Below are 25,333 nucleotides of genomic sequence, written 5' to 3'. Positions count from 1 at the left end.
TCTGGGTTGGGATTGGTTTGGTTTTTTTTTGTTACTCTGACGTTTTCTCAGGGAGACAGATTGAGGGCCAGAACACCCAGAACAGCGGTGCCGAGTGGCTCCTTTTAGAACGGGGCGTGTTAACGAGCGATTCTGTTTTCCTGTGATCCCTGTCCCGAGAATGCTTTTTTTTTTTTTTCTTTTTTTTTCTTTTCCATCTAAGCCTGTTTTTACTCGCACCTTTGCGAGAGCCGCTCTGAGGTTTGCGATCTTCTGCGTCTGTAGAAAACTTCTTGGCTGCGCGTCAAGATAATCCTTTATTCTCCGGGGGTTTGGTTCGGTGTTAGTAAAGCACCATTTGCAAATTCTTTGGGTGGAATAATGATTCCTTCGTATTTTCTTATGTCAGGGTGCCCAGAGCCACCTCGTGCAGTCCCCAGACCCAGATTCCTCCTCCAGCTCCCCCCAGGGAAGTCCTGACCCCCACCCTACAGCCCACCCAGACCCCCAGGGGACTTGGCATGGTGGGTGCTGGGGGGTTGCCATCATGGGGCTTATGGTGCCCTGGTACCCCAGTATCTCAGCACCCACCTCCCTGAGACTGCTGGCACCCCAACATCCTAGTACCCCAGTATCCCGGTCCCCAAGCACCCAATGGTCCCAGCACCCTGGCACCCCAGTACCCATTATCTTGGTGCGCCAGCACCACGACACAGTGGCACCCTGGCACCCCAGTAGCCTGTCAGTGTGTCACCATGGCTCTGCGGTGCCCTGGTACTGAGCATGCCAGCACCCCAGTACCTTGGCACCCTGGCATACCAGCACCCTGTGACCCCGGCAGCCCAGCAGCTTGTCACCATCACCCATGGCACTGTGGTCAGTGGGATGCATCCCAGCACCCTGGGTACCCATACCCCAGCATCCCAGCACCCTGGGGTACACATACCCCTGCACCCCAACACCCTTGTACCCCAGCACCCTGAGATACCCATACCCTTGTACCCCAGCACCCTGGGGTACCCATACCCCTGTACCCTGGCACCCCAACACCCCAGAACCCCAGCAACCTGGCAGGCAGGGTGTGTTTTTTCTTTGCGGTATTGAAAAGGCACCAGGGTGTCGAGGCCAAGACTCCCTGAGCTCGTCAGCGAATGGCAGAGGGGAGGGAGTATCCAAAGGGTTGTAGGATAATGGGTTTCGAAGCACTAGAGACCAGGTGAGGCTTTTAAACAGCCTTTTGGAAGGCTGTTGACTTTGGATGGCAGCGAAATAACCTGATTGCCGCACTTCTGAGCATGTCCTCAGGTCAGGGCTTGTGCACGTCGTTCCTCTGGAGAAGCACTTCTGGGATAATTGTACTCGCACCCAGCGTGACACTGGAGTCATGATCTGTATCTACCCTCCTTTAAAAAAAAAAAAAAAAAAAAAAAAAAAAAACAAAAACACCAACACAACAACCTATCTCAGATCAGGTTTGCACCTGGCCATAACCTGCAATCTCTCTCAAATGTCACGGTTTTCTAAAGGACCTGGGGGTGTTGGTCGACTGTCGGCTGAACATGAGCCAGCAGTGTGCCCAGGTGGCCAAGAAGGCCACCAGCATCCTGGGCTGTCTCAGGAACCACGTGGTGAGGAGGACTCGGGAGGTGATCGTCCCCTTGGACTGGGCACTGGTGAGGCACCACCTCGAGGGCTGTGTCCAGTTTTGGGCCCCCCACCACAAAAAAGCCATTGAGGGGCTGGAGCGGGTCCAGAGAAGGGCAACGGAGCTGGTGAGGGGTCTGGAGAATAAGTCTTAGCGGAGAGGCTGAGGGAGCTGGGGGTGTTCAGCCTGGAGAAAAGGAGGCTGAGGGGAGACCTTCTCGCTCTCTCCAACTCCCTGAAAGGAGGGTGTAGCCAGGGGGGGTCGGTCCCTTCTCTCAAGGAACAGGCGATGGGACAAGAGGAAACGGCCTCAAGTTGTGCCACGGGAGGTTCAGATTGGAGATTAGGAACAATTTTTACACGGAAAGGGTTATTAAGCCTTGGAATGGGCTGCCCAGGGAAGTGGTGGAGTCACCATCCCTGGAGGGATTGAAAAGCCGGGTTGACATAGTGCTGAGTGACATGGTTTAGTGACTGGTTTTTATCAGAGTGAGGTTGATGGTTGGACTCGATGATCTTTAAAGGTCCCTTCCAACCCAGACAATTCTATGATTCTACTGCTTGTTGGCGATCAAAGGGGATGCTGCAGCATGTTCTCCCCCGGCAACGTGCAGGTAAAACCCAACAGTTAATTACCAGAAGAAGAAAAAAAAAATACCCACAGCGGGAACAAACAGCCTTTGAGTTGAGGCTTCAAGAAGCTGATGGAAAAGTTCAGGAGGTGTTGTTTTTTGGGTTTTGGGTTTTGTGTTTTTTGTTTTTTGTTTTTTTTTTGTCCTCCATTGTTGAGCAAGCATTTATTTCTGTGTTTGTTGTTTTTGGTTTTTTTCACAACACGGTATTAAAACGTCGAGGCTCCGTAGTGCCTTGTATCGTTAACCGGTTGTAAGGGCTCATGCGGTGGTTTATGTAACCGGAGCGAGCCTCTGGCGGTACTGCTGATGCAGGGAAGTTTAGTAGGAGAAATATATTTCTTTCCAGATCAAGTTTGGAGCCCCATCGGCTCTTCCCCAGCTCTGTTAAAATAACTGCCCTACTTTGGGCTTTGAGGAATTATGTAGGTTAAGAAAAGGCTGGTGTTTGTACCGAGGGTGGTTGTTCTCTCCCAGTTTGGCTGTTAACCCCGCCTGGGTGTTGGGAGAGCTGGGCGAGGACAGCGCCGGACCCAAAATCAGGAGGATTTTGGTGCATTTGGCTTCTTCCCCTATTCCCTTAGCTTCTTGGGCAGAGGAGGAAGGAGAGAGGGTTTCAGCCGTGTGCTTCCTACTTCCAGGAGCTGCTTTTTTGGTGGGATTCTTACAGCCCCGTGGCTCCAGGAGGTGGTTGGGATGCTGGTGGTGGTCTCCGTAGCTGATAACCCCGGGGTTGTTGGGATGAAGGTGATCCTGGGAACTCTTGGTATGACGGCGGCTCCTCCGATGGGAATTTCGAGTGACTTCATCACGTTTTCCCTTTCACAACTCCCGCGTGTTGAGCAACTCCCAAGGCTTTTGTGTTGGTTTGTTGTTTTATTTCTGAAACAAAAGTAAACCTCAGCACTGAATAGCGACCGACCCAAGGTCATGCCAACCCCTGCCCGTGGCGTGGGATTGGCGTTCCGTGAGCGAACGCCATCGGCGGGCCGGTGCTGGGTATGGTTTGAATCGCTGCACTCACCAAATAAACGTTTTCCGCACCAAAAAAAAAAAACACAGCTCTGGGAGGCTGGGAACAGCCTGGGAATCCTCACTCAAATCCCCCCCCTTGCTAAAAAAAAAAAAGCAAACCTCTTTTCTCTTCATTCCCCTCCAGGAAAACGCTGCTCTGCAGGCGCAGACATGCGGGTTTTTTGTTGTTTTTTTTTTTTTTTTTTTTGCTGACGTAGAAACCTGTGGGATTTTCCAGTTGGGATGAGCAGCCAAACTGGAGGAAGGCGTGATGAAGCTAGTTAGTTCAGGTGCTGGCCTCCTTCTTTCCGCTCTCCCTTTCAAGAAAGGCTGGCACGTCGTGCCGGGGCAGGGTTTTGTGTGACATCGAGCGACAAAGCTCATTGTTGGATGCCCAAAGTTGTGCCGTTGCCAAATCCAGCCTATTTTGCCCCATTTTGCCCTGCAAATGGCATTTTGGTGGCTCTGGCTACGCGGGTGCAGCCGATAGTGAACTATTTGTGCCTAAAACGTGCCGTTATTCAGCCTGGTACAGTTTTACCGGGTTTGGATACTCCGTGTAATTACCTTGAAGCGTTTCTGCTAATTCATGCAAAAATAATTAAAAGCATAAGTTTGTTCTAAAATAACCTTCATCTCCATAACTAAGCGAGCGAACGGTGAGCTCTGCCCCTCCTGGAGGCTTCACCTTTTTTCTGAGTCTGATTTTTCCGACCCCTTTTTTTTTTTTTTTCTCCCCAAAAAATTCACCAAAAGCTTCCTCAGCACCGTTCTTGGGGAGATTTGGTTGCGTTTTGGTAAAAGAGAGAAAGGAGACGTCGAGGGATGCAAATCAGGGGGAAGCTGTTGCTGCCTTTTCTAATATCGTTAACCAGAAGTAGCTTTTTGACTACAAACAGCTGCTCTGTCGCGGGTCCCTATTTCAAAGGGACCATCAAGGTGTCAGACCCGGTCACTCCTTGGCTTTGGAGATGCTTAGTGTCCTCTGAAGGTGACGTGAAGCTCTGAGGTAGGTCTCCAAGTTGGGTTGTCCTGGCCCTGCAGTGGTGGCTGGTGCTTTGAGCGTCCTCCCCAACTGCAGGAGCTGATGTGGGGACCTCGCCTGGGGGGAACCCTGCCTGGGGGACCTGCAGGGAGCCGTTGTCCTCTCTGATCTTTGAGCTGTGCCTGGAGCTTTCCTCCTGTGAGCTCTTTGAGGCACACGTTGTGTATCTTGTGACTCGTGGCCAGATGAAAATTTTTCTCACAAATGCATAGAATCATAGAATTGTCCAGACTGGGAAGGACCTTTGAGATCTTTGAGTTCAACCATCAACCCAGCACTACCCAAACCACCACCACCACCCCATGGCCCTCGACACCACATCTCCATGGCTTTTAAATACCTCCAGGGATGGAGACTCCACCACATCTCTGGGCAGCCTGTTCTGGTGCTTGATAACCCTTTGGGTGAAGAAATTTTTCCCAATATCCATCCTAAACCTCCCCTGCAGCAGTCGGGCTCAGCCCTGAGTTGCATTTCCATGAGATAAAAATTAGACGAGTGGAACAAGTCCAGCGGAGGCCACGGAGATGCTGGGAGGGCTGGAGCCCCTCTGCTGTGAGGACAGGCTGAGAGAGTTGGGGGGATTCAGCCTGGAGAAGAGAAGGCTCCGGGGAGACCTTGGAGCCCCTTCCAGTCCCTCAAGGGGCTCCAGGAAAGCTGGGGAGGGACTCTGGATCAGGGAGGGGAGCCATAGGAGGAGGGGGAAGGGTTTGACACTGATAGAGGGGAGATGGAGCTGAGATGTGGGGAAGAACTTGTTTGCTGTGAGGGTGGTGAGAGCCTGGCCCAGGTTGCCCAGAGAAGCTGTGGCTGCCCCATCCCTGGAGGGGTTCAAGGCCAGGTTGGAGGGGGCTTGGAGCAACCTGGTGTGGTGGGAGGTGTCCCTGCCCAGGGCAGGGGGTGGCACTGGGCTTTAAGATCCCTTCCAACCCAAACCGTTCTGTGATTCTATGAAATACAGACAGATGGGTTTGGGCCTGGCGCTGGGAGCTGAGGACGGCCAACTTATCACAGCTACAGATGGAGCGAATGGCTGGGGAATTGGGATTTCATCCTCTCCTCCAAGAGCCCTCTGGACATGATTCAACTTTCATTAAATTTTGAGGCAGAGCATTGAAATAACTTTTCTTGGAAGAGGAGTGTGTGCTGCAAAGAAGAATTTTTTAATTAGAACGTGGCTCTTTTTTTTTTTTTTTTTTTTTTTTTTTTTAAATTTTGAGCAACTCTAGCCTTAAAGGCACGCTGCTCCCCGTTCCAGACGCTTGCTCCTCCTGCCAGTGGGACCGAGCAGCGATCTCTTAACGGCTTGGAAGTTTGCATCTGAAATAACTGGCAGATGCTGATTATTTTTCTTTATGAAGCGGGTGATCCCCCGCCTCTCTGCCCTCACCTTTTGTTCCCCGACGGGTCCCAGCGCCGGCGGCCGTCCCATGCCTGGCTCTCGTTTCATGTTTTCTCAGTTGGTGTTTGGTAACTTCCCTGCCTCCTTTAACCTTCTCTCGTTACCGAGGTGGCACCGCCTGGGTTATCTTGAAAAACAAACAACGGGCAGGAACCGAATTGTGGGGCGAGCGGAGGCGCCGGCGGAGCTCAGCCCTCCCGTCGATCGGTGTTTTGGGGTCTCCGTCCCTCCTGGGTGAGGAATGAGCTTCTTCCTCCATGGCGGGGGGGGGGGAACCCACAGCCTGTTCCCCCCCGCCCGCTTATTTTGAGAAGTGTTTTGAACAGCTCGGGGACTGTTGTCCCTACATGAGCTTGGGTGGATGTTTGACTTTTTATATAAAAACAGGCACAGCACAAGAAGGAACTTGATACTGGGGAGACCAGGCTAATGAAAAGCTTTTCCAAACCCCTCTCTCCCCACCGTGCCTTCCCCTTCCAAGTCATCCGTTGCTTTCTGATGTAATTCCCATTTTACAGGCCTTGCTCGGCCATTTCTCGGTTGTCTCCTGTCCATACTGGTGTCTGAGCAGATCAGACAGTGCCTTTTTTTATCCCATATCTCAGCAAGTTTGCTGGTGACACCAAACTGGGAGGAGTGGGTGACACACCAGAAGGTTGTGCCACCATCCAGCGAGACCTGGACAGGCTGGAGAGCTGGGTGGAGAGGAACTTCATGAAGTTCAAGTGCAAGTGTAGGGTCCTGCACCTCAGGAGGAATAACCCCATGCACCATTACAGGTTGGGATTGAGCTGCTGGAGAGAGAGACCTTGGAGTCCTGGTGGACTTGACCTTGGACAACCAAGGTCAAGTTGCCCATGAACCAGCAATGTGCCCTGGTGGCCAAGAAGGCCAATGGTCTCCTGGGGTGCCTTAAGAATAACGTGGCCATCAGATGGAGGGAGGTCATCCTCCCCCTCTGCTCTGCCCTGGGGAGGCCACAGCTGAAGCACCGGGACCAGTTCTGGGCCCCCCAGTTCCAGAAGGAGAGGGAGCTGCTGGAGAGAGTCCAGCGGAGGCTATGAAGATGCTCAGGGGCTGGAGCATCTCTGTGCTGAGGAAAGGCTGAGGGACCTGGGGCTGTTCAGCTGGAGAAGAGCAGCCTGAGAGGGGCTCTCATCGATGCTGAGCAATAGCTAAAGGGCGGGGGGCAAGAGGATGGGGCCAGACTCTTCCCAGTGGTGCCCGGGGACAGGACAAGGGGCAACGGGCACAAACTGGGACACGGGAAATTCCATCTGAACATGAGGAGGAACTTCTTTCCTGTGAGGGTGACAGAGCCCTGGAAGAGGCTGCCCAGAGAAGTGGTGGAGTCTCCTTCTCTGGAGACATTCAAACCTGCCTGGATGTGTTCCTGTGGGACGTACTCTGGGTGACCCTGCTTTGGCAGGGGGTTGGACTCGATGGTCTCCAGAGGTCCCTTCCAACCCCGGCCATTCTGGGATTCTGTGATCTTTGAGAGCATCCACTTGGTGGGAATCCCACCTGAGAAGGACGGGTATTACTGCGTCATTCCATGGCATTCAGAGGATAAAAAAAGCTGCTGTGGATGGTATCTTCAGGATGACTTCCACAACAGGTTGGGGATGTGTTTGCTGCGTTCATGATGTGCTGCAGCACTTCCCTGGAAGTTGCTCCTCGTCCTCAAACTTAGGTCTGAACGTAAAGGGTATAAAAACGTACGTCTTGAACAACATAAGGAGCCGCAGGTGAGAAAGGGGTGCCCAGGAGGCCATGGCCAGGAGAGATGTTCATCTGATCTTCAGCCAAAAGACACACGGCGGCAGCGTGTTGTGTATCAGCGGGTGTCTGGAGCCCACGCTGCTCGACAGCAGGCGCAATTAGTCTAAAACACTCCCGGGGGGGCCTTCAAAGAGCTGCAAAAACAACTGCAAAAACAGAAGTCCCGGGGCTGGCTCTTGGCCGCGGAGCTTAAAATGCAGCAAAGGGGCCTCCTGCTGCAGAGGATGAGGTGTTTGGAGGTGATTTCCGAAAGGATTTAAACGTTGGGGTTGGGGAGGGGGGAGCTGGGGGCTCCTGTGGTGAGATTTTAGGATACAGGTTGTCATGGCTTCCTACCACGGGTGTAACTGGTGCTGGCTTCACGGAGGAGAAGGGCACAGCTGGTATTAACCATTCTCGCCCTTGGGCCGGTCCATGGTGGGAATGAAAGGTTTGGTTCCCACCAGGGAAGGGTTTTCTCCGACGTTTGGGTTTGTGGCTGCCGGCAGTTCCAGTTGTGACATCCCGTTGTCCCCGAGCCGGCGGTGGCTGCTGCAGAGTCGGGATGAGGTGACGCGGTTGTTCACGTCCCTCTCCTAAATCGCATTTGAACTTTGTTTTCATTCTGGCTGTGGGTGAAAATAGGTTTTTCTGCAAGAAATTCTTCTGTATCAAAAGTAAAAAGTGACGTTGCCAAAGATCAGGGGGTTCACGCTGTCACCCGGATCCTCTCGCACACAAGCCTTGTGGCTTTTTGGCTGCAGAAGACCATCCCTTGTAGGACCAGTGTCCTGTAATCACCGAAAGACCTGCTTACGGAGTCACTTCTCTGATGTTTATTGTCCTTCAAGGGTGACAGTGGAGGAGCATCAGCAGTTCCTGTCTGTCCACTGCTACAAGCGGTTGTAGACCCGTTGTCCTCTTCCTTAGCTGGGGCTGTGCAATTTTACAAGGTCATGAAGATCTGGTGCAGCAGCCGGGCAAGGAGGGGGAAAACCCAAGCTGCCCGCCTTCCCAAACGAGCCTTTTTTTTTTTTTTTTTTCCCTTTTTCCAGTTTCTATCTTTAATTTCATCAGGAAAAACTTTCTGAACTTCTTTTATTTTGTAATTGCAAGATTTGGGGCCCGTTTCTGCAACTTCTTAAGCAATTGAGGAGGGACTCTTGATGAGGGAGGGGAGCCATAGGAGGAGGGGGAAGGGTTTGACACTGAAAGAGGGGAGATTGAGCTGAGATGTGGGGAAGAACTTGTTTGCTGTGAGGGTGGTGAGAGCCTGGCCCAGGTTGCCCCGAGAAGCTGTGGCTGCCCCATCCCTGGAGGGGTTCAAGGCCAGGTTGGAGGGGGCTTGGAGCAACCTGGTGTGGTGGGAGGTGTCCCTGCCCAGGGCAGGGGTTTGGAACTAAGTGGTCTTCAAGGTCCCTTCCAACCCAAACCATTCTATGATTCTATGAATTTGTCGGTGACATCGATGGTCACTCAGATCTCTGTGTGGGTGATGATGCAGTAGCTGAGCCTTCCCGGTGTTTCCCGGTAGTTGGTGGGACAGGGGTAGAATTCCCGTGAATATCTCAATCGTGGAGTGGTTCGGGTTGCAAGGGACCTTAAAGATCTTCCGAATGGTCACGGGATGTTTTTACCCACGTGAAGTGGAGCTGGCGCTTCCAACCCAGCGTTCCCCGGGCTGTGACGTGGTACGATGTGTCGTGGCTTGGGACACGGTGTCGGCTGTAAATGCCGGAAATTAAATGGGTTCCTGGTCTCTCCCCATGCTGGCATCCGCTCCCTGGGAAGGCTCTTCTGCTTCAAGAGATGCTCTTGGGCCTCGGCGCTACCCGGCGTGGAGGCAATCACCGTGCCAAGGACTCGGGGGGCTTTCTCTTGTGAGGCACAAGAAAAGGTTTCTACAGGTTTTAATCCTGTTAAAAATCTCCACAGAAGCTTCAGGGCGATCATTACAGGTTCAAAGCCTTTAAATAAAACAAGGATTTAAAAAAAACCCTGACAAAGATTCAAGGCTTAAAAATAAAGGCTTATAAAACATAATGCTCGGGTGCTTGGGGGTTAATGCTCATCACTGAGGTATCTACAGTTTTATGGTTTCAAGTCTTAATTTTTCTGGCTTCTATGAACGACATATTGAATGGTTGAACGTAAGACTGAATCTTTCCCTGATTTTTTTCATATGGGGACGTTATTAGATTCGTATGGAAAAATAAATACGATTGCTTGCTGCGTTGTGAGCCTGTGGAAGCGAAGTTGGAGCCCGCAGCTCCTCGACGTGTTCCGCAGGTTTCCTGGGCTGGGGTGACCGGAGCCACCTGGACACAGCTCTTCATCTCTCCCCCCCCATGGTGGGAAATCCTCCTCCGGGGCTGGTGCTGGTCCTGAGCATCCTCCAGGTACCTTCTGGGGACGGGTAAACTGTACCGGCCGCAGCCCAGGTAAGCAGCGGGCAGAGCAGGACGATGCTGCGTTTGGGTTAAAAACCTGTTGAATTCATCCTAGGGCTCGTGTTAATTCTGTTTTCAAAACGACATTCCTTCAAGAATCCTCCATTTTTATTTTGTCCAAAGGCAGCGACGACTTCAAGTGGTTTGTCCTATAACATTAACTCCAAAGTGAAGCTTTGGTCAGCCCGTATGCCCTATTTTATTTGTATATATTGTTTTTTTTTCTGATGTGTAGTTTTTCTTGTAAAAGCACGAGTGTCGACCTCAGCTGTCCCGGTTCCTGTTGACTTTTCCAACAATAGCTGTATTTTTGGGGCCTGGTCGTACGACACCACTCCTTTCTCTTAAAGTTTTTATTTTTTTCCCCCTTTTTCCTGATTCCAAGCACAGTTCTCTCACTGCATCCCATTTTATAGTTTGAGCTCCTCTTGGCCTTGTGATTTCCGAGAGCTTTCCAGGGGTGCATTGAAATTAAAAAATCTTGACAAGGGGAGGTGGGAAGAATGTTAGGAAGAATGTTAGCAGGGGTGGAAGCTTGCCCTTGGTCAAAAATATATAGAATATTTGTGGATGAGAAGCTCCTTGAGGGGGGTGTCGAGACGGGGAAACTCAAGGCGGCATCTTGGAAATCAGCATTTAAAGGTGTCCGTGCTCTTAGATGTATGTCCCAGCCATGGCACCCCCAGGAGCTGTGCAGGAGGGACACCAGGTTCTTATTCTCTGCGTCCTGTTCCTCTTCTTGCCTCCTTGTCTGCAAAATGGATCCAAAGAAGCAGAAGAGAAGCTCCGCAGGCCCTGGCACCGTGCGCTGGCAGCCCAGAAATGCCCCCCGTGCCCTGGGCTGCATCCCCAGCAGCGTGGCCAGCAGGGCGAGGGCGGGGGGGGGGGGGGGTTCTGCCCCTCTGCTCCGCTTTGGGGAGACACCCCCCCAGTGCTGCCTCCAGCTCTGGGGCCACCAACATCAGAAGGACATGGACCTGTTGGAGCGGGGCCAGAGGAGGCCCCGGAGATGCTGGGAGGGCTGGAGCCCCTCTGCTGGGAGGACAGGCTGAGAGAGTTGGGGGGGTTCAGCCTGGAGAAGAGAAGGCTCTGGCGGGACCTTGGAGCCCCTTCCAGTCCCTAAAGGGGCTCCAGGAAAGCTGGGGAGGGACTCTGGATCAGGGAGGGGAGCCATAGGAGGAGGGGGAAGGGTTTGACACTGGAAGAGGGGAGATGGAGATGAGATGTGGGGAAGAACTTCTTTGCTGTGAGGGTGGTGAGAGCCTGGCCCAGGTTGCCCAGAGAAGCTGTGGCTGCCCCATCCCTGGAGGGGTTCAAGGCCAGGTTGGAGGGGGCTTGGAGCAACCTGGTCTGGTGGGAGGTGTCCCTGCGCAGAAACGGGAACTAGATGATCTTTAAGGTCCCTTCCAACCCAAACCATTCTGTGATTCTAAGAAGGCAGGGATGTTTGGATTTGAATTCAGCAGGCCGGGGCTGCAAACCAGGAGGGAAGGATGAGGACCCGATGGTTCAGCTCTCCAGAAACATGGGTGAACGGGTACAAGGAGGGTGTGCTGGGTGTCCAAGGGCCTTTCCAGGTGGAATACAAACTCCTGTAGGAGCGTGGTTGTGTACGAGGGGAGGTATCCCTGTGCCCTTGCTGGGGTGGGGTGTTGGATAAACGTTGACAAAAGGAAACATCTGTTTTATCAGGGAAACATCCATCGGGGGCTTGCGATGATTTGAATAACTCCTGCTCCCTGCCTGCAATGGCTCCCCTGCTGTTTCGGGGGCTGAACTCCTGGCAGATTTGTCGTGCCGTTGCTTTGGGCCATTTTTTTAGTCTGTCAGAGGGAAGATTCTTCATTTTTGGGGGGGAGTGGGTGGGTTTGCAGGTGGGCTGTAGCCCCAGCCAGGCGGTTCGGTGTCACCGCAGAGCTACACCGGGGTGGATGACACATCGTGTCCCCGGGTCCGTAACTCAGCCCTGCGGCTTCCAGCTCCTCGAGTGCAACCTCTGGGGTTCTTCCCCGGCTGTTTAAGAGGGGGATGTTGGAAACATTAAGAAATTCCCCTGGATTTTGGAGTTCGGCGAGGGTTGCGGCATCATCCTGCCTCAGGAATGGTCTGGCAAAGTTTTCTGCCGAGCCCCTGCTGGGATTTGAAGGCTGTTGCTGTAGTTACGAGCTGCGCTCCCCTCCGCAGGCTGGGAATCAGAAACATCTCGGTTTTGCTAATTTTTTTTATCTTCCTCCCTTGTACTTTTAATGGATATTCCAGGTGCTTCTCTTCCGTGTCTCTAGGAAGAATTTGTTTCAGCAACGACCTGGTTTTCTCTTCAGGAAGTTTCAGATGCTGCTGGGGCTTTTCCCCTTAGTTGGGAGGGGGGGAAATTCCTCACCCAAAATACAGTTTATTACAGTTTTGATATGGCTTTAGGAAAAAAAAAAAAAAAAAGCTCTTAAGAATGTCCCTTCTGAAGCAGTGAACTGGATGATCGTGTCTGGAAGATGTGGGTAGTCTTTGACCTACCTCCCTTATTTCCTGAGCAGGATGAATTAGGAAGTAAATGATTTAAAAGCAGACATTTTATCCAGCCTGTAGTTGCGTAGACCTGTAATTCCCAGCCTGAGCTGGATTTTGATAGTTTGCTTGTTGCTCTCTTCCCTCTAATCTCCAGTGCTGAGGACATTCCCATCTCCTGCTGCAGGAAAGCCTCCGGCTTCCTCGGGGGAAGTGCTTGGGTGATAATTTCCACCCCTCGTGCGCATCGCTCTGCCATCACTCAACCCTGAGAGCTGCTCGGGTTCCCTCCCCTCGCCCTTCCCCTTCCAGAAGGAAAAGGGATCAGGCTGGAGGACGTCAAACAGGGTTTGCCACCCTCTGAGCGGGAGGGAGCTCAGCGCTGGTCGATGGTGACAAGCACTTGGGGTGTTATTTGGGTGCTTTGGGGTGATCTCTGGGGGTTTGCGGGAGCTGCGGTGCCTCCTGGGTTCCAGAGGGAAGGGTTGGTACCTGAAGGAGGTGTTGAAGAACAAGCTGGGGAGGGACTCTGGATCAGGGAGGGGAGCCATAGGAGGAGGGGGAAGGGTTTGACACTGAAAGAGGGGAGATTGAGCTGAGATGTGGGGAAGAACTTGTTTGCTGTGAGGGTGGTGAGAGCCTGGCCCAGGTTGCCCCGAGAAGCTGTGGCTGCCCCATCCCTGGAGGGGTTCAAGGCCAGGTTGGAGGGGGCTTGGAGCAACCTGGTGTGGTGGGAGGTGTCCCTGGCCAAGACAGAAGGGTGGGAACTAGATGATCTTTAAGGTCCCTTCCAACCCAAACCGTCCTGTGAGTCTATGACTTTACTAAATTCTTGCAGAACGTGTATTGATCAAGTGGGACGAGCCACTATGGCAAAAAGCAGCAACTGCCTTGTGACAGGATCAACTGCTCTGGGTGTCCGGGGTGTGCAAGCAGCGCTGTGGGATAAATAAGTTCTTTGCTGCTAATTAGGAAAAAGAGAAGTTAAGACTTCTGAAATGTTTTTTCCGTGGGGTTACGCCATCCTCACTTGGGTCATCTCCGTGTCTGTGATGAAACGCCATCCCTGTGAGCTGTGCTAATCGGAGCAAAAAGGAAAGGTTCTCTTTTCCTTTTACAGTGAGAAACACCCCAGTAATGCCCTGACTTTGGTATTTTTTTTGAACCCAGTCAGATACAGCGTCATATTTCATGATTTTTAAACTCTTTCTTGCTTCCCATCTGGTCCCTGCCTGCCGTCCCAGGGGCTGGGTGCTTCCCCTGTGCGGTCCGTAAGAATTTCACTGTAAATTTATCCCCTCGTCATCTTCGTTTCTAATGCGAAGCATCGGTTTTCTGTAGGTTGGAGCAGTGTTTCAGTAGCATGTAAATTCCTACTTTTTTTTTTTTTCTCTTTATAAAAGTACTTGACTGAAAGCCCAAGCCCTGCTGTAAGTGCAAACAGAGGGTAGATGAAGCTGGGCGATAGCAGGGAACAAAGGGTGCGGATTAAAAGCGGTTTTCCGAGTAGGTCCGATATGGATTTCTTTATGCAAACCCTTTGGGGCCGCTCCAGCGAGCTGGGAAAAGGAGAATGGCAGCTCACGTGTACATCTGGGAATGGTTAGAGAAGTTCCCAGTGTCAAAAGACAGAAGCGAGACCCGGAGGTGTGGAAGCTGGGGCCGGGAAGGAAAAGAGTAAAATGCAAATGATTGTGGACCTTGTGTGGGGCGGAAGGTAAGATAAGGCCAGTGGCATCCCGGGGGGGCATCAGGAAGAGTGTGACCAGTAGGTGGAGGGAGGTCATCCTCCCCCTCTGCTCTGCCCTGGGGAGGCCACATCTGGAGCACTGGGACCAGTTCTGGGCTCCCCAGTTCCAGAAGGACAGGGAACTGCTGGAGAGGGTACAGCAGAGGGCTACAAAGATGATGAGGGGCCTGGAGCATCTCTCTGATGAGGAAAGGCTGAGGGACTTGGGTCTTTTTAGTCTGGAGAAGAGAAGACTGAGGGGGGATCTGATCAAAACCACCTATAAATACTTAAAGGGTGGGTGTCAGGAGGATGGGGCCAGTCTTTTTTCAGTGGTGCCCAGTGACAGGACAAGGGGTAACAGGCACAAACTTGGACATGGGAAGTTCCATCTCAATGTAAGGAGGAACTTCTTTCCTGTGAGGGTGGCAGAGCCCTGGAAGAGGCTGCCCAGAGAGGTGGTGGAGTCTCCGTCCCTGGAGACATTCCAAACCCGCCTGGACACGTTCCTGTGTGGCCCACTCTAGGAGGACCTGCTTTGGCAGGGGGTTGGACTGGATGATCTGCAGAGGTCCCTTCCAATCCCGTATCATTCTGTGATTCTGATAAGAGTAAAATTATAGGTGTAAAATGAGAGAAATCCCTGGAAAAGCCCTCAGTTGTGTGGGAGGGAGGGTAGTGCAGGTGTCTCGGAATAGACCAGGGTGGTGTTAATGCTTTATTTTCTGAGCCATTGAGAGGAGACGTGCCTGACATGTGGCATCTCATCGGCCAGCAGCTGCCAGCCCAGCAGGACCTCTTGGCAAACGACTCCGGAGCTGGAGGGCAGACGTTTTTAAATGACTGTTTAATGAGGTACTTCGTCTGGATGGCTCTGGGAGAGGACCTGGAACAGCAGGAAAAACTCCTTTAGGAATAATGTCCCCCAGCTTGACCGTGCCCTTGTTGCTGTGACTGCCACCGGTGCCGTTGGAGGAGCAGATTCTGGGTTGTACAGGGTAAAAAAAGAGAAGTTTAGAGGATGTGGGTCGCTGTTTCCCATCTCTGCCAGTCCCTGAGGAGCAACTTCTGGGAGCGTGGATTTAAACCCCACTGAAGAGCGTGGGGTTGGGAGCGGGAAGGGAAGGAGTTAACCGAAAATGGGTTGAATTGGTGTTGTATAACCAACCTGGCTGTGTTGTCATGGCATAATTGTCTCTGATAGTGTTTTGTCAGTCAAATGACAGGTAGTACAAGTTCAGCATCGCCTGCTGCGGCAGCAGATTATTTTAAGATAATCTAAGGAGGAAATGACAGCAAATATGACGAGGAGAAAGAAAAGCCGGAGAGGTCCTGTTCCAAAGCCTCTTCTAAATTCCCTCTGCTGGCACTCGCGGGGCCCAACACCCCTGTTTTGGGGATGCCAAAGCTTTCAAATCCGGGGAATACGGAGGGTTATTGGAAAATAAACCGGAGGGTTTGTGTTCCCGACGGGGTGGAAGTGCTGAGCGCTCTGTGGAGCGTTAACGTTTTCACATCTGACCACAAAAGCTGCCCGGCCCGAGAATCCGCAGCAGGAGCAGACGGAGATTCCCAAGCCCTCCTCGATGCCATCGCTGTTTAAATCCGTGCCAGGAGAGGCGCAGAGACCTCGGCAGCTGGGAGAAGAGGTGATAACAAAAGGAAACCCACCTGCTAAAGGGATGTTTCCTCCTGGTTTTGGCCTGAGACTCCTGTAGCTGGCTGCAGGCCCCGGGGTTTGTTTGGGTGGAAGGTGATAACTTCAACATCCGAGCAGAATTCGGGGGATTCTGCTTAAAATGTGCTTCATTCTTCACCCCCGTTAGTGCTTCTTGAAGGTGGAATTTACTTTATATCGCCTGTTCTACTTGAGGATGAACGGGCGATGGCTTGTCTTTAAGGCTTGAGGGAAGAAAAAAAGATAATATTGAATTGCCCTTATGCTTGGGAATAATTTAAATGTTGAAATTCTTTGATTTCCAAACGTTTAACTTGCCAGCCTGGATGTATTTGATCACGAGAGGCTCTAACCTGGTAACCCTTCAACCTAAAGTAACGGCTAATTGACTTAAATTGCGCTCCGTGCTCTGTCTTGGAAGGAGTTTTCCCGCTGTGCGGGGCAGCTGTTAGTGCCACGGTCCCTTGAGGGGGGTGTCGAGACGGGGAAACTCAAGGCGGCATCTTGGAAATCAGCATTTAAAGGTGTCCGTGCTCTTAGATGTATGTCCCAGCCGTGGCACCCCCAGGAGCTGTGCAGGAGGGACACCAGGTTCTTATTCTCTGCATCCTGTTCCTCTTCTTGCCTCCTCTTCTGCAAAATCATAGAATCATAGAATGGCTAGAGTTGGAAAGGACCTTAAAGATCATCTAGTTCCAACCCCCCTGCCATGGGCAGGGACACCTCTCACTAGAGCAGGTTGCTTAAAGCCCCATCCAACCTGGCCTTGAACACTTCCAGGGATGGGGCATCCACAACTTCCCTGGGCAACCTGTTCCAGTGCCTCACCACCCTCACTGTAAAGAATTTCTTCCTTATATCTAATCTAAATCTCTTCTCTTCCAATTTAAAACCATTGCCCCTTGTCCCGTCACCACTCTTCCTGACAAAGAGTCCCTCTTCAGCTCTTCTGTAGGCTCCCTTCAGGTATTGATAGGCTGTTATAAGGTCTCCCCGGAGCCTTCTCTTCTCCAGGCTGAACAACCCCAGCTCTCTCAGTCTGTCTTCATAGGGGAGGTGCTCCATCCCTCTGATCATCCTCGTGGCCCTTCGCTGGACCCGCTCCAACAGGTCCATGTCCTTTCTGTGTTGAGGACTCCAAAGCTGGACACAGTACTCCAGGAGGGGTCTCACGAGCGCAGAGTAGAGGGGCAGAATCACCTCGCGAGACCTGCTGGCCACACTTCTCCTGATGCAGCCCAGGACACGGTTGGCTCTCTGGGCTGCCAGTGCACACTGCCTGCTCATGTTGAGCTTCTCATCCATAAGCACTCCCAAGTCCTTCTCCTCGGGGCTGCTCTCCAGCCATTCTCCACCCAACTTGTATTTGTGCCTGGGGTTGCCACGTCCCAGGTGCAGGACCCTGCGCTTGGCTTGGTTGAACTTCATGCAATTTGCACGAGCCCATCTCTCCAGCCTGTCTAGGTCCCTCTGGATGGCATCCCTTCCCTCCAGCGTGTCAACTGCGCCACCGAGCTTGGTGTCATCAGCAAACTTGCTGAGGGTGCACTCTATCCCACTGTCCATGTCACCGACAAAGATGTTAAATAGTACTGGTCCCAGTACCGACCCCTGCGGAACACCACTCGTTACTGGCTGCCACCTGGACATTGAGCCATTGATTGTAACCCTTTGGATGCGGCCATCCAGCCAGTTCCCTATCCACCGAGTGGTCCATCCATGGAATCCATGAGTTTCCAATTTAGAGACCAGGATGTCGTGCGGGACAGTGTCAAATGCTTTGCATAAGTCCAGGTAAATGACGTCAGTCGCTCTGCCCTTGTCTACCAAGTCTGTGGCAGTATTGTAAAAGGCCACCAAATTTGTCAGGCACGATTTGCCCTTGGTGAAGCCATGTTGGCTGTTTCCAATCACTTCTTTATTCTCCATGTGCCTTAGCAAGGATTTCAGGAGGATCTGCTCCATGATCTTGCCAGGCACAGAGGTGAGACTGACCGGCCTGTAGTTTCCCGGGTCTTCTTTGTTTCCTTTTTTGAATATTGGAGTTATGTTCCCATATTGGAGTTATGTTCCCAAAATGGATCCAAAGAAGCAGAAGAGAAGCTCCGCAGGCCCTGGCACCGTGCGCTGGCAGCCCAGAAATGCCCCCCGTGCCCTGGGCTGCATCCCCAGCAGCATGGCCAGCAGGGCGAGGGGGGGTGGGGGTGGGATTCTGCCCCTCTGCTCTGCTTTGGGGAGACACCCACCCAGTGCTGCCTCCAGCTCTGGGGCCACCAACATCAGAAGGACACGGACCTGTTGGAGCGGGGCCAGAGGAGGCCACGGAGATGCTGGGAGGGCTGGAGCCCCTCTGCTGTGAGGACAGGCTGAGAGAGTTGGGGGGGGTTCAGCCTGGAGAAGAGAAGGCTCCGGGGGGACCTTGGAGCCCCTTCCAGTCCCTCAAGGGGCTCCAGGAAAGCTGAGGAGGGACTCTGGATGAGGGAGGGGAGCCATAGGAGGAGGGGGAAGGGTTTGACACTGAAAGAGGGGAGATTGAGCTGAGATGTGGGGAAGAACTTGTTTGCTGTGAGGGTGGTGAGAGCCTGGCCCAGGTTGCCCCGAGAAGCTGTGGCTGCCCCATCCCTGGAGGGGTTCAAGGCCAGGTTGGAGGGGGCTTGGAGCAACCTGGTCTGGTGGGAGGTGTCCCTGCCCAGGGCAGGGGGTGGCACTGGATGGTCTTCAAGGTCCCTTCCAACCCAAACCATTCTATGAAATCCTTGTCTGACCACCCCACGGTGGAGGTACAGCCCTGTGCCGCTTGCAGATGGGTTTAACGAATTACGGCACCGTTTGAGTTGAGTTTCCTCCCATTTGGCACTGCGAGAACTTGCCGTGAAAAGCCCTTGTCCCATCGGGAAATCTTCTCACTGTGTGAAGGGGCCGATTTGCGTCTCCTCTTCAGCCACCCCGAGCTGTGAAAACATTTGGCCGCTTGTTTGGTTTGAAGCTGCCCAGGTGTGAATAGGAAACGCACCTTCAAGCTTGAAAATGACCTTGTCTGATGTTGGGGAAAGTTTCTGTTGTAATTTAATACAGCGACGGATCCTCGGGAAACCTCGGCGACATCCGGGATCTGAACCTGGGGGTGGAAATTCAAGCCTAAGGCGATAAAAGCTGCCTTGTCATCGTTCTGTCCCCATTGCCCACGACGGGTCTGGGCTCTGGGTGGCACAATGTCCTCACCGCTGGTGAAAGGAGCCACCTGTGTCCTCATGGGTCCCTCCTACCTCGAGGTGTCCCATCATCTGGCCGTTGTGTACCTCTTCAGAAAGCAGCGGTTGCGTTTGCCCCTTCCCAGCCACAGCCGTAACCTGCACCTTCACCTTCCTGCCCCTACTTGAATTCCTTTATCAGCCAAAAGGGTTTCACTGGTGATACTGGGAAGAACCCAAAGGAATGTGAAATAAGGTGTTCAAAATTCCAAGCAAGGGAGTAATTCCTGCCTATCACAAACACAACCCCCCGGAGTGACATCTCCAGGGGGTTGATTTCTTGGTTCCCCTGCCCGTTTGACCTGAAGTTGCGAGACCCAGAAGTGAATTCTGCTTTTTAAAAAGCTCTGCCCCTTTCAGACCTCCAAGGAGTTCCTCCTTCCTGAGGCTTCAAGGATGCGAGGATGGATCTGGAACTGTGGATGGAGTTGTCCCCTCTGGATGCTGTGAGAGGTTGAAGCTCTCTCCGGGAAGCTGTGCTCCCCAAAGCGAGCATCGCAAAGCTTTTCTGCTTTTTTATCTGGAGAAATCCACCACAGCCTGACATTCCTGAAAGCTGCTGGTGTTATTTTTTTTTTCCCCCTGGTGGTCTGATAATCTAAAAATGCTTTTTCTCTCCCACCCGAGCCCTCCCTGATGGCAGCAGAGCCGTTCTGCGTTAGCACATGGCTGCCTTGCCTGGGCTCTGCTGCTGGGAGCGAATGGGAACTGGGGGCTCCTGGTCCATCGGGGATCTTGGGAGTCACCTCTCCAAACCCTGGGCAGGCTCAGCTTCATTCCTGTGCCCCGGGTGAGCCCAGCTCTGCGGCTTGGAGGGAGCCTTTGGGGCTGAGGAGCCCTGAAGGCAGCGGCTGGTCGGGCTGGTTCGCCAGGAACTCCTGGTGTTGTGGTCACAGGAGGTGGGGTAGCCCAGGACCAGGGCGGGGGTAGCCCAGATCCATGGTAGGGTAGCCCAGGATGGAGGCCAGGGTAGGGCAGGCTGGAGCTAAGAGTGGCCTGGGGTAGGGGTGGCCCAGGATGAGGGGTAGCCCAGGATGGAGCTATGGGTGGACTGGGGTAGGGGCAGCCCAGAATTGGGGCACAGGTAGCCCAGGATAGAGCTAAGGGTGGACTGGGGGCAAGGGTAGCCCAGGGTAGGGGTGGACCAGGACTGGGGGCAAGGGGTAGCCTAGGACTGGGGCAGGCGTAGCCCAGGATGGAGCTAAGGGTGGACTGGGGTAGGGGTAGCCCAGGTCAGAGGGAGGGGTGGCCCAGGATGGAGCTAAGGGTGGACTGGGGGCAGGGGTAGCCCAGCACCGGGATATGGTAGCCCAGCACCGGGATATGGTAGCCCAGCACCGGGATATGGTAGCCCAGTGCTTCTGCTGCCACCCAGGACCACCATTTGTGAATGCTCTGTGGTTCAAAAGCAAAAGCTGTGAAAAACACAATAGCTGTTATTTTACAGACGGACAGGGATAAACTGTTTGACACTGAAAGAGGGGAGATTGAGCTGAGATGTGGGGAAGAACTTGTTTGCTGTGAGGGTGGTGAGAGCCTGGCCCAGGTTGCCCAGAGAAGCTGTGGCTGCCCCATCCCTGGAGGGGTTCAAGGCCAGGTTGGAGGGGGCTTGGAGCAACCTGGTGTGGTGGGAGGTGTCCCTGCCCAGGGCAGGGGGTGGCACTGGGTGGACTTTAAGATCCCTTCCCACCCAAACCGTTCCATGATAACTCACCCCCCCAGATCTGCAGCGGCTTGACCAGACGGGGTCTCTCTGCCAACACATCCAGGTGCCACAGCCTGAAGGTCTGATGTTTCAACACAAAATCATCCCGTGGCAAAGGCCCGTTTCCGAGCTAAACCTGCAGAACTCTTTATCCTCAGTTTCCCAGAATAATAATCCCTGTATTACGGGAAATGATAGAGAAAAGAGCTTGTTAATCGATTTGCCTCGCCTGGTCCGTGGGCGGATGCGGATGGGTGTGCCGTGAAGATCCCCGAGTCGTCTCCTGGCTGTGGGAACCGGCGTTGGCAGCTGGAGGGTTGGAGCAGGAGCCCAGGTCCCTGATCTTCCTCCTGGTGATTCACAGGCACCTTCACTGCCGCTTCAGGTCTAGACAGGCATCTCCTTTGAATTTTGCCGGAGTTTTTTAGGCGGTATCTGGCTCGGGAGCGGTGTCGATGTGCTCACCGCTGCACCTAGTCCTTCTGCTGCGGAAAAGCCACTTTAGTTTGAATGATTATGGGCAACATCTGGGCTAGGTGGAGAAGGGAACCTGCAAGATCCATCGTGGTGTTCCTGCTCTGAACATAGTGACTTATTTCCAGGCTTTAACGTCTTAAGATGCCTCACCTGGACGTGCAGGAGCAGTTTGTCCGCGCTTTTGAGCTCAGTTCTGGGTCTCCTTCCCTTCCAATGTGTATCACACAAAAATGCTTCCGAATTGAGTGTTCCTTGTAAGGATGCTCCAGGATCTGTGGTCGCATCCACCTGGTTATTCCATGTGAATGCTTTTATCTCGCAGAGCTGATGACAATGATGCCCTTTGCCGTAGGGCTGGAGTTACTGAACTGGAAGAGAGGGACGTAAAGAGTCTGTGAGAGAAATCCTTGTCCCGGTTTTCAGACCTGCCTGGGTGATGGGGGAGTGTACGTTGGAAATTCAGGAGCTCTAGGGTTGGGTTTTTTTTTTTTAGCGGGTGAATTCATAACGAGTGTCAGTGTCTGTAAATAAAACCCAGGAAGGATGTGGATGTGGATGTGGATGTGGATGTGGATGTGCTCCTCAGCGGTCCCTCCCGAGGGGCTGGGACGGCTCCTGGGGAGCTCTGTGACTCCAAACCCCATCACCTTCAGTGTGGGAACTGGGAAGAGCGCATTCCGCTTCTCCTTTTCATTCCATATGGTTGCTAACTGGAATTTTTTTTTGTGCTTTTCAGGTGCTGGGGAGTCTGGGAAAAGCACCATCGTGAAGCAGATGAAGTAAGTGAGAGCGCAGGCGTGTAAACCACATTTTTGCGCGAGGTGAAATGAGGGACGTACAGTGCCCTACTGGTTTGGCCTGGGAATGACGGCCTGGTTTTCTTCCAGGATTATTCATGAGGATGGCTACTCGGAGGAGGAATGCAAACAATATAAAGTGGTTGTCTACAGCAATACTATCCAGTCCATCATCGCCATCATAAGAGCCATGGGAAGGCTAAAGATAGACTTTGGGGAAGTTGCCAGAGCAGTAAGTATTTCATTCCTTTCCCTCGGTCTGAGTCTGTCAATTGTGTTAATGAATCCTGGGAATTCAGTCCGTGACGCTCAGAGTGGAAATACGTTTCTTACAAGATACAACAGCGAAAGACCTTTCGTAATCTGTAATGTATTACCGGTGGAAAGCGTCAAGTATTTTATTGAGTTTGTGGATAAGAACGTTTAGTAGTTTGAATGCTCAAAAAAAAAAAAAAAATAATAATCCCCAAACCTTTGTCTTAACTATTTGAATTTTGAACAAAATTCTCAGTTTAGGTTTGAATGGCTTGTCGTCAGTCCTCAGTAGCGTTTCACAGCTTTGTGGCTGTGAATTTTTAAGCTGAGCCAAAGAAATTTTAATAATTTTCACTACTTGTATTTGTCATCTTAGTTTTTTGAGAGTTTGAGGCCCTGCTTTTCCCCCACCCATCCTGTTGTGCTGATTCCTTGGGTGGATCCCAGCTTCACCTTCACTTCAAGAAGGTAGAATCTGAAGTCAGGATGTCTTTGCCCCTGCGGTGGTGGGGAGAGGATGGGCAGGATGGGGAGTAGGAGAAGGGAACTGTGTGTTCCACCCCAGGAACAGCCTGGGACTCGCTGCCTGGCACTAGTTCTTCATGTGCACAGTCAATGTCTGGTCAGCGAAGTAATTTACTCTATTTCTTCGTGATGCAACCACAGACATTTTGAACTTAGGATATAAAGCAGGTGCTCCAGCCCTCGGGTCACCTCCGTGGCCCTCTGCTGGAACGGGGCCAGAGGAGGCCATGGAGATGCTGGGAGGTCTGAAGCCCCTCTGCTGGGAGGACAGGCTGAGTGAGTTGGGGGGGTTCAGCCTGGAGAAGAGAAGGCTCCAGGGAGACCTTCAAGCCCCTTCCAGTCCCTCAAGGGGCTCCAGGAAAGCTGAGGAGGGACTCTGGATGAGGGAGGGGAGCCATAGGAGGAGGGGGAAGGGTTTGACACTGGAAGAGGGGAGATGGAGATGAGATGTGGGGAAGAACTTGTTTGCTGTGAGGGTGGTGAGAGCCTGGCCCAGGTTGCCCAGAGAAGCTGTGGCTGCCCCATCCCTGGAGGGGTTCAAGGCCAGGTTGGAGGGGGCTTGGAGCAACCTGGTCTGGTGGCACTGGGTGGTCTTCAAGGTCCCTTCCAACGCAAACCATTCCATGGTTCTATGCTCCTGGCTGAAGGGCAGATCTTCGCTTGCGTGTTAACCCAGGCTGTTACTCCAAATCCTCCCTCCCATTCCCCTCAGCCTTCCTTCCGTGCTTGCTGCGGCCGAGAGGTGATCTCAGCCTTGCTGAGGAGGAGGAAGACGGTAAAAATCCAAGTTCCTTTCTCAGTTGCCCTGCCCAGGCTGAGCTGCCTTCCCAAAAGCGGAACAAGAGCCGGGTGCCAGGAATTTTTGTGTGTCCCAATCCGCCCCGAAGGGCAAACGACTTGCCACGCTTTCCTAGGAAAAGACCCAGGGTAACCAAATTTATTGTCTTTACTGTGCTGGGGAGGTGCCTTTTGGCGTAACCCGAGCTCAGGTTTATGCTGGGCAGTGTGGTTTAGGGATCAAGTGAGAGGAACCGATGTTTGGAGGAACCAATCCCAAGTTGGAAACTCACTGGGATGGTGGGAGGTCTCTTACGTCTCCCCAGAGGCTGCTGGTGGAGCCGATGGCTGCAGAGATAAACATCAGGGGGATGTCGATCAGCTTGGTTTTCGCTTTCAAACTCTGCTTGTGCACTTGTAGAGGAGCGAGGTCCTGCTTGAAGGATTTTTCACGCTCTGGGTCAAACACTCAACCCCTGCTCGGTCCATCCCATCTCCTGATGAAGTGCTTTATTCAGAAATTGGTCTCTCTTCTGACAGCTTTTGCTGCAAACGGCAACTCCTCAAAGCTTTAAACCCACGATCATCCAAAGCTGCTTCTGATACTGAATTTCTCCTTGTTGCCATCCTGTACAACACTATAATAGAGATTTTTCCAGTTTAAAAACTATTATTTATCCTTTAGTTCATTAGTCTATAGCAGCACATCGACGTTCTTACCTTTCCTTGAAACACTGCACCCAGTTGCCAAAATCTCGTGTTTCTGATGTGAATTCTGCCTGTTCTTCGGAGCAGTGTCCCCAAACAGGACTTGCCTTTCTGACATCAGGAGAAAAATAACTTGATTTGGGGAAGACGAGCGGATCGACAGCAGGAGAGAAGGCACCACCATTCCTCAGAGCAGTTGCCGCAGCCCCTGGGATCGTTACTGTTAAACGTACTGTAATTTCTAAAAAAGGTATAAATGAGTATAAAGGTAGAAATAACTTGTTTTATTCCCCCCTTTTTTTTCCCGCAGGACGATGCCCGTCAGCTGTTTGTGTTGGCTGGCAGCGCGGAGGAAGGGGTGATGACCGCCGAGCTGGCTGGTGTGATCAAACGGTTGTGGAGAGACGCCGGGGTTCAAGCCTGTTTCAGCAGATCCAGAGAATATCAGCTTAACGACTCCGCCTCATAGTAAGAAACCGTTACCGGCTGCTGGGCTCTTCCCAGCTAAAAAAAAAATGGGATTCAAAAAGGGCCGGTTTGTCTGAGCAGGGTGGTATTTGAGTGGTGAGGGGTGGCCAGAAACCCTGGTCTGACTGGTTTACACTGGGGAGGGCTCAGGCGGTGACTGGGGGCTTTAGTTCAGCAAAGTCAGTTTTGCTGTTTGTCTTCTCTGTGTGTTTTATTGGGGGGAAAAAAAAAAAAAACAAATTCCTTGTTTTGTTGCTGGGTGAATCGGCTTTTTGTGGAGGAATGTGCCCTTGTGGCCAAGAAGGCCAATGGCATCCTGGGGTGCATGAAGAAGAACGTGGCCATCAGGTGGAGGGAGGTCATCCTCCCCCTCTGCTCTGCCCTGGGGAGGCCCCATCTGGAGCACTGGGTCCAGTTCTGGGCTCCCCAGTTCCAGAAGGACAGGGAACTGCTGGAGAGGGTACAGCAGAGGACCACAAAGATGATGAGGGGCCTGGAGCATCTCTCTTAAGAGGAAAGGCTGAGGGACTTGGG

General features: G+C 52.5%; 1 protein-coding gene across 1 annotated transcript in view; it reads left to right on the top strand.

The window, feature by feature from the left end:
* GNAI3 (G protein subunit alpha i3) overlaps positions 1 to 25,333 on the top strand; it is a 42,666-nt gene that overhangs the window by 2,155 nt on the left and 15,178 nt on the right. Inside the window, exons 2-4 of the mRNA XM_074163350.1 lie at positions 22,006 to 22,048; positions 22,157 to 22,298; positions 24,642 to 24,799. Of these exons, the coding sequence (XP_074019451.1) occupies positions 22,006 to 22,048; positions 22,157 to 22,298; positions 24,642 to 24,799 (343 nt within the window). The remainder of the gene's footprint in view (positions 1 to 22,005; positions 22,049 to 22,156; positions 22,299 to 24,641; positions 24,800 to 25,333) is intronic.

This window comes from Numenius arquata, chromosome 24 (genome assembly GCF_964106895.1).
Source record: "Numenius arquata chromosome 24, bNumArq3.hap1.1, whole genome shotgun sequence".
NCBI classification, from domain to species: domain Eukaryota; kingdom Metazoa; phylum Chordata; class Aves; order Charadriiformes; family Scolopacidae; genus Numenius; species Numenius arquata.
This window is presented reverse-complemented; position numbering and strand designations above follow the sequence as displayed.